Below are 13,506 nucleotides of genomic sequence, written 5' to 3'. Positions count from 1 at the left end.
AAAAAACAAGACCCATATATATGCTTTCTACAAAAGACTCATTTCAGAAATAAAGACACCTGCAAACTGAAAGTGGGTTTTGGGAAAAGTTATTCCATGCAAATGAAAATGAAAAGAAAGATGAGGTAGCAATATTTATATGAGTCAAAATAGACTTTAAAACAAAGACTGAAATAAGAGACAAAAAAGGACATTACATAATGATAAAAGGATCAATCCATGAAGATATAACAACTGTAAATATATGTGCACTCCACATAGGAACAACTAAATTACTAGAGCCAATATTAGCAGACATAAAGAAAGAAATTGACAGTAACACAATAATAGTGGGAGACTTTAACATCCCACTTAAATCAATGAATAGATCATCTAGACAGAAAATCAAACAGTGGCCTTAAATGATGCATTATACCAAATGGACTTAATAGTCATATATAGAACGTTCTATCCAAAAGCAGATGAATATACATTCTTTTCAAGTGTACATTGAACTATATTCAGGATAGATCCCATGCTAGACCACAAAGCAAGTTTCTGTTAATTTAAGAAAACTGAAATCATTTAAAGCATCATTTCCGAACACAACATTTTGAGACTAGAAATTAATTACAAGAAAAAAAACTGCAACAACAAAAACTCATGGAATCTAAACAGTATGCTACTAAGCAAAGTTTAAAAATCAAAGAGGAAAAAATCAAAATTAAAATAAAATAATATCAGAAGATTAATGGAAATGAAAAGACAAGGATCCAAAATTCTATGGGAAGCAGAAAAGGCAGTACTAAGAGGGGACTTTAGAGTGATACAAGCTTACCTCTGGAAACAAGAAAAATCTCAAATAAGCAACCTAACCTGATACTTAAAGGAACCAGAAAAAGAAGAGCAAACAAAACACAAAGTCAGCAGAAGGAAAAAAATTATAAAGATCAGAGAGGATATAAATTAAATGGAGACTAAAAAAAAAATTGAAATGGTCAATGAAACCAAAAGCTTGTTCTTTGAAAAGATAAAGTATCATAAAAGATTACTAAGAAAAACTATATGCCAATAAAATGGACAACCAAGAAGAAATGGACAAATTCTTAGAAATGTACACTCTCCGAAGATTATACCAAGAAGAAATAGAAAATACAAATAGACCAAATACCAGTAATGAAATTGAATCCATTAAAAAAACAAACAAACAAACAAACTACCAACAAACAAAAGTCCAGGACCAAACAGCTTCACAGGTGAATTCTAGCAAACATTTAGAGAAGAGTTAACATTTATCCCTCTCAAACTACTCCAAAAAATTGCAGAGGAAATAGTGCTTTCAAACTCATTCTATAAGACCAGCATCACCTTGAAACCAAAACCAAAGGTATCACACTAAAAAGAAAATGACAGGCCAATAGAACTGATGAACATAGATATAAAAATCATCAACATAATATTTACGAACCCAGTTCAACGATACAGTAAAAGGATGATACAGCATGATCAAGTGGGATTTATCCCAAGGATGTAAGGATGGCTCAATATTTGCAAATCCATTGATGTGATACACCACATAAACAAACTGAAGAATAAAGATTGTGATCATGTCAATAGATACAGAGAAAGCTTTTCATAAAATTCAACACCCATTTTTGATCAAAACTCTCATCAAACTGGGAATAGAGGGACATACATCAACATAATAAAGACCCTATATACCCCACAGCTAACATCACATTCAATGGTGAAAAGCTGAAAGCATTTACTCTAAGATCTGAAATAAGACAAGGATGCCTACTCTCACCACTTTTATTTAACATAGCATTATAAGTCATAGTCACAACAATCAGACAAGAAAAAAGTTAGTAATTCAAATTGGAAAGAAATAAATAGAACTGTCACTGTTTGTCCATGACATGATAAAATACATAGAAAATCCTAATGACACCACCGAAAAACTACAAAGAATTCTGTAAAGTTCCAAGATTCAAAATTAACATACAGAAATCTGTTATATATTTCTATGCACTAACAATGAGTGATCATAAAGAGAAATTAAGAAAACAATCCCATTTACAATTGCATCAAAAAGAATAAAATACCAAGGAATAAATCTAACTAATGATGTAAAAAACCTGTACTCAGAAAACTATAAGACACTGGTGAAAAAGTTGAAGATGACACAAACAGGGACTTCCCTGGTGGCACAGTGGGTAAGGTGCCACACTCCCAATGCAGGTGGGCCGGGTTCAATCCCTGGTCGGTAACTAGATCCCACATGCATGCCACAACTAAGAGTTCTCATGCCACAACCAAGGAGCCCATGAACTGCAACTAAGGATCCCACCTACCACAATCAAGACCCAGTGCAACCAAATATATAATAAATAAATATTTTTTTTTAAAATGACACAACCAGATAAAAAGATATACCATGTTCATAGATTGGAATAATTAATATTGTTAAAATGACATACTATCCAAGGCAACCTACAGATTCATTGCAATCTGTATCAAAATCCCAATGGCATGCATTTTTCACAGAACTAGAGCAAATGATCCTAAAATTTATATGGAACCACAAAAGACCTCTAATACCCAAAGCAATCTTGAGAAAAAAGAACAAAGCTGGAGTTATCACACTCCCAATTTCAAACTATACTATGAAGCTACAGTATTCAAAACAGTATGTTACTGGCACAAAAACAGACACATAGATTAATGGAACAGAATAGAGAGCCCAGAAATGGACCCACACTTATATGGCCAATTAACCTACAACAAAGGAAGCAAGAATATACAATGGGGAAAAGACAGCCTCTTCAATAAATGGGGTTGGGAAAACTGGACAGCTACAAGCAAAAGAATTAAACTGGACTATTCTCTCACACTATGCACAAAAATTAACTCAAAATAGATTAAAGAGTTAAATGTAAGACCTGAAATCATAAAACTCTAGAAACAGGCATTATGTTCTTTGGTTCTGTTTTTCTTTTTTTAATTAAAAAAAAATTCAGGTAGTATGCTGTTTGACATTGGTCTTAGTAATACTTTTATTGGATATGTTTCCTCAGACAAGGGAAACAAAAGCAAAAACAAACAAATAGGATTCATCAAACTAAAAAGTTTTGTACAGTGAAGGAATCTATGAACAAAACAAAAAAAGGTCACCTACTGAATGGGAGAAGATATTGCAAACAGTATATCTGATAATGGTTTAATGTCCCAAAAAATATTTTAAAAACTCCTAGAACTCAACATCAAAAAAAACATGCAACCCAACTAAAAACTGGGTAGAGGATCTGAACAGACATTTTTCCAAAGAAGACATACATTTGGTCAAAAGGCACATGAAAAGATGTTCAACATCATTAATCATAAGGGAAATGCAAATCAAAACCACAATGAAATATCACCTCACACCTGTCAGAATGACCATTATCAAAAAGACAACAAATAACTAGTGCTGGTGAGGACGTAGAGAGAAGGGAACACTGGTGCACTATTTGTGGGAATGTAAATAAGTGCAGCCACTATGGAATACATTAGGGAGGGTCCTCAAAAAATTAAAAATAGAAATACAATATTATCCAGCACTTCTACTCCTGGGTATTTATTCAAAGAAAATGAAAACACTAATTAGAAAAGATATATGCACCTCTATGTTTATTGCAACATTATTTATAATAGCCAAGATATGGAAGCAACCTAAATGCCCATCAGTAGAAGAATGAATAAAGAAGATGTGGTCTATGTATACAATGGAATATTACTCAACCATATAAATAATGAAATCTTGCCATTTGCGACAACATGGATGGACCTAGAGGGTATTATGCTAAGTAAAATGTCAGACAGGAAAGACAAATACTGTATGATTTCAATTATATATGGAATCTAAAAAACAAAACAATAAATAAACATAACAAAACAGAAGTAGAAATATAGAGAGAACAAATAGGTGGTTGCCAGGGAGAGGTGGGTGGGGAAAGGAAAGAAATAGGTGAAAGAAAATAGAAGTACAAACTTCCAGTTGCAAAACAAATGAGTCACAGGTATGAAATACACAGTGTGGGGAATATAGTCAATAATTATGTCATATCTTTGTATGGTGACAAATCTTAACTAGACTTATTATGGTGATTATTTTGAAATATATAGCCATATGAATCACTATATTATGTAACTATAAGATAAATAAGTACAATGTGATAAATGTAATTAATACTGCTGTATGTTATACATGGAAGTTTTTAAGAGGGTAAATCCTAAGTGTTCTCAGTACAAGAAAAAATACCTTTTTTCTATTTCTTTAATTTTGTATCTATATGAGATGATGGATGTTCATTAAACTTAAATTCCATGATGTATGTATGTCAAATCATTATGCTGTACACCTTAAGCTTATATAGTGCTGTATGTCAATTATCTCAATAAAACTGGAAGAAAAATTCAATTGGCAAGAAAAGTTGAGTTTAATAAATAAAGCACCAATTGCCTTTTCTTTGCTACTGTCTCCCTTTCTTTATTCCCAAGTTTCAGTATACTTACCTGAATCACACCTCCCAAGAAGGAAACAGCTGCAGCAACACCAATCCTTTGCATCTCAAAGTCAGATAAGCCCAGCACACTTGTGTTACTCTGTGTGGTAAGGTTCTGACTGTTCAGAGGGACAAGCCGTTCCACTGCATTAGCTGATATTAAGGATGTCAAGGCAAAGGTGCCTAAAGCGGGTAGGGGGGATCTTCTGTTAGTAACAGACTCAAGAAACATTATTGGATTCCACCATTAAAGTTGAATCCATGTTGTAAAACCAAAACAGATCTATTAGAAGCACTCTCCTCTGCATCCCCACTATTCCACCCTTCACTCCATGGAATAAACAGAAACTCACCTTTTTATATACACATTTCTTCCACATACAGCCATGCCATCTACTTGCTATTCCCTCCTAGGCCATACATTTTCCTACCTCTCTGCAGACCTACACAGAGAATGTCCTCAGAACAGGGATTAAGATCATGGTGTGGATTTGAATCCAGCTCCTCCATTTATCACTATCACGATTTAGAGCACATTACTTTGAGTCTAAAACACCTCATCCATAAAATGCAGGTAATAATCCCTATGTTTTAGAGTTTGAGGAGAATATAAATGAGATAATAAATATGAAGGCCTCAATAGGCTCGGTGGAAAATATGACTCTTTGCTGAATCTGGAGCTCATTGACTGAAATTCTTGCTCCTCCAATCTACTTATGAAAACATCCTTGTCTTTCTTGGTCTGGCTCAGATTCCATATTCAACATAGATCCATCCCAGATCCCCCAGTCCAGGTTAAATATTTCTATTCCCTGTGCTCTCATAACAGAGTACACCTTTATTATAGTATAAAAACAACATGCTGTGGCCCATAAAATGATGAAACATACCATTTCTGTCTACTGTAAATAGGTAAGTTTCAAAGGTATTTCCCAGGAATTGTCCTGGCCCCACACAAATGCAGGACCATTTTCAGTGTGTTCCCCTCTTCCTGCCAAGAGTTCTGATGCTCTTATCTTGGCACAGCATGTCTGAGAATGTAGCCACACCGGCAGGGAAATGTCATTTCCCAAAGAGAGGGTTCAGCAATTTTGGATTAAAGAAACAAATTGCAGCATGGTAAAAACATTCCCCTAACCCTTTACCTAAAGACTTTACTTTGCCCCAGGTCATAAATGACACTGTGTAAAAAAGGGCCTGCCACAAGATGTAGACATTCTCAACAAATGGCATGCAGCCTCATAGGGCAAGAGAGCCAAGTCAGACAGAAACAAGGTCTCAGTGGAAAGCCGACACAGACAATCCTTTGGTTTTACAGGATAAGCGAGGCAGTATGTGCTATGATTCAGAATAGTATGGTGACTGTGGTCTCCAATAAACCTCACCTTAAATCTCAGTACCGCCATCTCGATCTCTTTATCTAAAGACAGAAAGCATTCCTCACCCAATGGGGTTGTGATGAGACTTAAATGAAATAATGTACTATATCACATATCACAATATATTTCATGTAGCTGACACCTAAAAAAGGTAATTCTTAATAAGATTAAAACCAGAATGTTATGTTATAGTCTGTTATCCAATGTTCACTGTTCCATTGAATTAATGGTATATAAATACATAGAGCAAATTGAATAAAGTTCTTTTAGGGAGCTAAGTCATTCTCAATAAATCATCAATAAATATCAACTGTCATGATCACTGTTCTCCTCATAAAGTACTAAATTAAGAACACATCAAGGACCAAATATATATAATGATTAGAGGCAAGATTCTGACATCAAGGATGGGCAATGCCAAATAAGGAATATTTGCCATAGGATCTGCCCTTGCCTTATTTTTTCAAGATATGCTACAACAGAATTTCTCAAAGTCTGATATTCCTGAAAGTAAAGAAGTGTGTATTTTGGCCTTTAAATCTAGAACATAGAGCAAAATGGTTTGTACAAAAGAACTGAGAACAGAAATGATCTAGAGTTAATTTTTGAGTTTAGGCCTAGCTTTCCTAAGATTTGAAAGAAGATAAGAAGGAATTGAATGGTAAGAGAGAACAGCCATCAAAAATGTTTTGTTGAGAAAAGAAAAGTGAGTCTCACCTGTGTGTGTCACATCCCAAGAACTTCTCTAGAGAGAGACATTGCCAGCAATGGATATGGGGTTACTTACTGTGCCAACATGGTTATGGCAGTATTGCCTCTTTTCAAAGGAGGACACTTTGCTGTCTCTGAGACAGTTGAGAACAATCAAGGACGTTGAGGCTGCTGGTGACTATATGACGGTGTTGTGAATGACATTTTACCTTTTCTATCTTATTGGTCTTGCTTTGTCTTTATGTCCTCCCTACTACTCCTCTGCTCTTTCCTTCAATTTCTCAACTTTTCATTCTGGTTAGGCTTTAAACCTACTAGTGGTACCCTTAAATACAACTAAACCCATCTAGTAGCTTAAGAGTGGGTGGCAAGACCTAATAGGAAGTGAATTGGGGCCTCAGAATTGGACAAGTCTAAGTTCAAATTCCTGGTCAAGTTACCTAACCTCTCTCAGCTTGCTTATTTGTAAGATGATGATAAAATATCTAGCTACAAAATCTGGGTAGAGATTAAGTGATATTTCATATATAAAAACATCTGTCACAATTCCTACCACATTTGGTAAATAATTGTTTGCTTATTTTCTTTTGTTCTACAGAGTATTCTATTGTCTCCCTAATCTTTTCTCTAAATTAATGAACATATTTTTCTCTTTAAAACTTTTTTCTCTAATTTAGAAGATAATTATATCCTACAAATTGTCACATATGGGTTATCTTCAACAATTTTGTTTCCACTGGATTGATACCCAAGTTTCTATTATTTTCCTTTTTATTCTAAGATATGTTCTTTGCAATTCACAAGAAGCAATCAATTATTTATTCTTTTTTAAAATATATATGTATTTTAAATTAAAATAAGAAAATTGTGCTGTTAAAAATACAGCACATTTGGTGTATTTATATTATAGCTTTTGAATTATTTGTTTTTAAAGATACCTCAAGCATTATTTATTATTGCATTTAGTAATTCATTATTGCATTCTAATTACCTGAGTTGGAGGGAAAATCCCAGATAATGTGATTTTTCTTTATGAAAGCAACATCAATCTCTTAATAGTAAAATGGAAGTAGGCATTCCCACACACATATATACACCAAAATAAAGTACAATAATATTATTTAAAAGAAAAATATGTTCTCTATACTAAATGTTTGCAGAAAATTTAGGTTGGTTCCTATAAATAAGATCATAGGAAGGTCAAAAATAATTAGTTTGTATATTTCTCCTGATACATATATTATATTTACTATTATTAAATTTGTTAAATACAGAGCCTTATGCAAGTGGTAATGTGTATATATATAAATATAATACCATGAGAAAAAGGGTCATTTCTTTACTGATTGTAAAGAATTCTAAATCTGTTGGGATAAAAAGAGAAATGAGGAGGTCCAGCTGGCTCTGTCTTTTGGAGAAGTGCTTATGCAGAAATAAAATGCCTTAAGCATTTATTGTGCTATACATTATCTATAATAAAGCCTGTAAATTATATGTATTTTGAAATGTATATTATTTACCTAGTAGACTACAAGATTCCTATAGCTGTTAATAATATTTGTTAAATACAAAGTTTTATATAAATGGCAATTTCAAAACCATGTCACCAGTAAAATGTTTATGATTCCTTAGGAAATAAAGTGGTTTATGTAAATACATACTTAGGTATATCAAGTTAAGTATTTTTGACTTCTTAAAGTAATTATGGTCTATTGGGAAATATGTTTTACCTTTTCTTTTATCCTTTGTTTAACAGAGGAGATGTTTTGAGTTCAGCTCTAAAAATAATCTGCTTTTTCTTGCTAATAACATATTTAAATGTTTTGAAGAATGAAAATAAATTTCCCTAGGAAATTAGGGAGCAGGAAATTTTGAATATAATAGGCTTCAAGAACTTCTAATTCATTATTGTGCTTTTCTCCCTTTACATCAACACAAAAGGAAACTGCATTCTTGAGCAGCTGGTTGTAAAGAGGAAAAGCTTGGGCTTCAGATTTTGGCCACACCTGGGTTGTAATCCATGCACCTGCAACTTAATCTGTGCTCTCACAGAAAACTTTATGAAATTAAGAGGTGTTTTTAACCTAAATATGAAAATAATGATGTCTATTTAAAATAATTGTATCAAGATAAAATAACATATGTAAAGCTCTTAATAAAGCATCTAATAAATAGTACACCTAAGGTTCTCAAATTTAAGTACATATATACACATACATGTGTAGATAGATAGATATGTTTTTTTAAAAAACTGGAGATTGTATGAAAATGCTGATTTGGATTGAATAGATCTGAAGTGAGAGCAAGATTTTGCATTTCTAACAAGATTCCACATAAAACTGATCCTGCTGTTTCATGGACCATACTTTAGGTAACAGTGTTGTAAATGTCTGATAATTGTTGATCCTATCCTCCATGACAAAGTTGATTATATAAGAAGCCAAATTTACATAAATAAGACATTATTTTATGGGTTAATTTCTGCATGAGAAAATGCATGTATCAATGTGGTAGGCAGAATTATGGCCTTCCAAATGTACCCACATCCTGTAAATATCTTATGTTACATGTCAAAGGGTAATTAATGTTGCAGATGGAATTAAGGTTGTTAATAAACTGCCCTTCAGATAAGGAAATTATCCTGGATTGTCCAGGGGTACCCAGTGTAATCACATGCGTCCTTTAAACATGGAGGATGGAAGCAAAAGATCAAAATCAGAAAGAGATTTCCCTGCTGGCTCTGAAAATGAAGTATTTGAGCCAAGAATTCAGGAAGCCTCTAGAAGCTGGAAAAGTTAAGAAAACCAAATTGTTCTCTAGAACCTCCAGAAAGAAATGCAGCTCTACTGACATCTCAATTTTAGCCCTGTGGGCCTCATTTCAAACCTCTGATCTCTAAAACTATGGGATAATAAATTTTTCTTGCAGGAAATAAAGTTTCCTCAATAACACAAACTGACCACTGAAGAAATAGACACAAAATGGTATTACTTGCTTATAGACTGATATCTTGCATAAACAAGATGGATAAAAATGCCTCTATGGATATTTCCTCTTGAGTACTTTTATTATTATTACCATAATCTTTAATATTAAGGTATTATTTCTGTAATGATAGCAGCTTTTATTAATTTTTATGTAGCAAGTAATAAATTAGACCCTTGTACATCAATTATCTCATCAATACAATCATGATTTTTTTGACATTTTACTATCAAGAAAGCAGCAAATAGACCTTTAAAACTTTGCCCAAGCTCATGCAGATAGCAAACACCAAATGTGACATACATCCAGGTCTATCTAACTTCCAAGCCCTTGTTTTTAACCAGGCTGTTCTATTATCAGATTACTTGTTCACATTTTATTTGGTAATGAAATGCTAGGTAATGTAAGAGATATACTAATTAGAGGGCATTGTAGAACCTAGCTTGGAAGAAACTTAAAAGATTGTTTAATCTAAATATTAATTACATGGAAAATAATTTTCAATATTTGAGTAACTAAATTTTATAGTCTTTTCCTCAGAGTGCTTATTTTCATTTCATTGTAAATTCAGAACATTTATCCTTCTCTTACAATCTTTTTACAACTTAAAAATGAACAGAATCTTTAACAATAACCTTGGTTACATAGTAATATAGCAATAAATCACAGTATGTGTTGAGGCACAGAAAGTTAAATGTCTTGCCCTAATATTTGCTGATAATATTTACCTTAATATGTTCAGTAGTAAAGTAAGAATTACATTGGAAATATAATCAGTAACAAATGATCACTTCTGAGTCCCCTTCATTAGTAATATGAGAAGCATAAGCATAGACAGAAATGATTACCTGTGGCAACATGACGTCCCATTCCAAATATGGCATAAATGATGGCAGGAAACAGAGACCCATACAAACCAAACACGGGGTGCACAGATGAGAGAATAGCAAAGGCCAGCCCTGTGAAGAAGAACCAGGGTAAGTAGGACCATCTTATAACCCCAAGATACAGTCCATTACAAAGTAGAAGGGGTATTGGTTTATTTAATGATGAAAGGAATAATGATTTCATTATTCTACTTGCTCAGTGAAAGACTAGCATCATTGTCCTAAATAACAGAAAATTCACTCATTAGCTCATATCTACATTTCAATTCTAAAACCATTCTTTTTGACCTACTACTTTTTACTTGATTACAGATATGGCTACAAGAAGACATTAGCTCAGAGTGTCTTCCCGGTAAAAGTGAGAATCATTTTCACATGTTCATTCTATTCACACAGTAGCATCTGTGAGATAGGCAGAACTAGTAGCAATACCACTGACAAATAAGAAGCCTGATGTGAAAGGTAATTAAGGCTGGGGCAAAAAGGATGCACACGTTCAAAGGTGCCTCGTTGGCTGGCTAGCTGGCTGGCCTAAGATTGTGTATCCCCGTGTTGGGCCAGTGTGTGAATCCATGCATGTCTCATAACTGGACCCCAGCCTGTATTCAGGTACAATTTCTTAGAGTGAAAAAAAAATCAACTTCGTTTATTCAAAGAATAAGTAATGTGTACCTTAAAACTGTTCATTTTTGTTCTCCTTAGATACTACTGCCTGCACAGTTTGTTTGTCACAGGCACATAGAAAATTTTCCTAGACATGTCTAAATTACCACTAGCCATTTAAACGTGACCAAAATGTGCATGAGTATAAATTGATTAAAGTGATCTTGTTTGCCACTGATCCTTGGCATTAAACAGCTAGTTCTGAGGCAGGAGATAGATGGGCCCCAGGATACATATTTACAACTTGCCCGCCTGTTTATATTCCTTGGGGAGAGAAAAAGATGAGCTTCAGGCTGGACACTTACAACTAGCCTCCTGTTTACATTTCCTGAGACAGGAGATAGGTGGCTCCAGGTTAGATATTTATAACCAGCCTCCTGTTTGCACTTTGAAATAGAAATAACAACAGAACAGGGTAAATAGCTAGGCTTTGTCTCCTGAGGACACTCTAAGGTAACAGTCATGGCAGGAACAGAGAGGGGCTAAACCCTGTATGAGTAAAGATCAAGAGGTCATGCATTTCCCATCCTTGGGGCAAGGGAGACACTGCACATGTGCAGAAAGGCTCAAAAAGGAGGGGGCACCACCCCATAATATGTGACGCTAAGGCCACCCCTGGGCTGAAATCCATTTTGGAAAAAAGTTGGGCATGCATATTGGGAAGCGTCCTACAGCAGGTCAGGTGTGGAAGAAGAAACCAGATAATTGGCCAAAGGTAAACAAAAACCCTGAAGAACTGCCCTATATAAGTGACTTAACCACCTCTTTACCGCTCTCCTCTTTAGGGAGGAAGCCCACACCCTTTCTCTCTGGGTATGCGTCTCTGCCTTGCTTCTATCTTAACTAAACAATTTCTTTGTGTTCTATCCCACTTGTTGTGCTATGTCTCTAATAATAAACTTTGTACCTGTTTTTACAGTTTTTGCCTCCATGAGAAATGCATTTTTCACTGGGGGCGAGAGCCAAGGAAAAATAACTTCTAGACTCTAGCCCTTGATGGTCTGGTGGCTAAAGTTCCTGGTTTTCATCCAGGCTACCCAGGTTCAATTCCTTGGCAGAGAATTAAGCCACCACTCACTGCTGCCTCTCCAAGATCAGTTCAGCTAGGTTCTAATAATCCGTTCAAGTTTACACGGTTTAATGATAGCCATTTGATTGAGCATAATGGACTTGACAAGCTACAAAAAGATTTGAGGAAGGAACTGGCATTAGAACCTAGATTACTTGAACATTAGGCCAGTTAATTATTCACACTATGGAGCCTGACAATCTGGTTCCCATATCAGTACTTTTTACTGTTTAACTTTTACCATTTTAAAGTTAAGTTTAATCTCTTTAAAATAAATAAACTCTAGTTTTACATCAAATATTTTGTTTCAAGAAGTACAAGATATTTCAGTTACAATTAAAATGCATGAAAGATCTACCAATAACCAGTCCCTTCTTCAGTGTTAAAAACCTGCTTGGGTTGCTTGTTTGCTGAAAATGTATTCCTAAAAGTCCGGTGAAGACAAATAAAAAGTTGTTATAGAAGAGTCAGTGGCAGAGGCTGCTCTAGAATTTCACACAGGCAGGATGAGAGGCAGCAGTCTTGCTGTTGAGAAAGGTTGTGTGAAAGTGCAGGTCTCCAAGCCAGGTTAGCATTATAAAGCTAAACTTTCCCCCACCCCAATAACAAACACCTCCTGGCATTTATTATAGTGTAAGCAACTGTGTAAGAACATTATGTGCATTAAATCAGTCATATGGAAAGCTAAAAAGCAACTTTTTCTCATCCATTTTCAGAATGAGTTACCTGATAAAAATTATCTATCAAGAGACAGAAATACAGAGTGCTTCCAAGTAAGAAAAAATGTTGCCCACATTTCAGATCACCCAGATCTACTAAATCAGTGATGGGGGGAAAGGGAAATATGCATGTGGCATATTTAACAAAAGCACCTTGGCTGAACTGCATGGACACTAAATTCTGAGAGATGTGGTAAATACCAACAGAATCAAGTTTGCCGGAAATACACTATTTGGCTACATTTCTACTCCACCTGCAACAGCAAACATAAATACAAAACTAGAAGCAGCTGGATTCTCTCCTCTTGCCTTGTGAATAGGTGTTTTTTGTTTGCTTTATTACAAAACTCATCTCTCTCTCTCTCTCTCTCTTTGTTCATCCCGTGAAGTCTATAAAAAATTAGTTCAAAAACAGAATTTCTTTGGATCTCATATTCCTATCAAATTAAAATAGGAACAATCATGGAAAACATTTCTAACTGCAATCTTTAAAAGATCTCTAGACTTATACATGCAAAATATCACTTCAGAAGATTTTACAAGAACGATCTCAAAGACCAGAAATCATGT

General features: G+C 34.5%; 1 protein-coding gene across 1 annotated transcript in view; it reads right to left on the bottom strand.

Moving 5' to 3' along the window:
* The window catches only part of SLC26A7 (solute carrier family 26 member 7), a 194,097-nt gene that overhangs the window by 144,053 nt on the left and 36,538 nt on the right, over positions 1 to 13,506 (bottom strand). Inside the window, exons 2-3 of the mRNA XM_060116089.1 lie at positions 10,447 to 10,557; positions 4,534 to 4,706 (exon numbers count right to left, since the gene is read on the bottom strand). Of these exons, the coding sequence (XP_059972072.1) occupies positions 4,534 to 4,706; positions 10,447 to 10,557 (284 nt within the window). The remainder of the gene's footprint in view (positions 1 to 4,533; positions 4,707 to 10,446; positions 10,558 to 13,506) is intronic.

This window comes from Mesoplodon densirostris, chromosome 13, assembly GCF_025265405.1.
Source record: "Mesoplodon densirostris isolate mMesDen1 chromosome 13, mMesDen1 primary haplotype, whole genome shotgun sequence".
NCBI classification, from domain to species: domain Eukaryota; kingdom Metazoa; phylum Chordata; class Mammalia; order Artiodactyla; family Ziphiidae; genus Mesoplodon; species Mesoplodon densirostris.
This window is presented reverse-complemented; position numbering and strand designations above follow the sequence as displayed.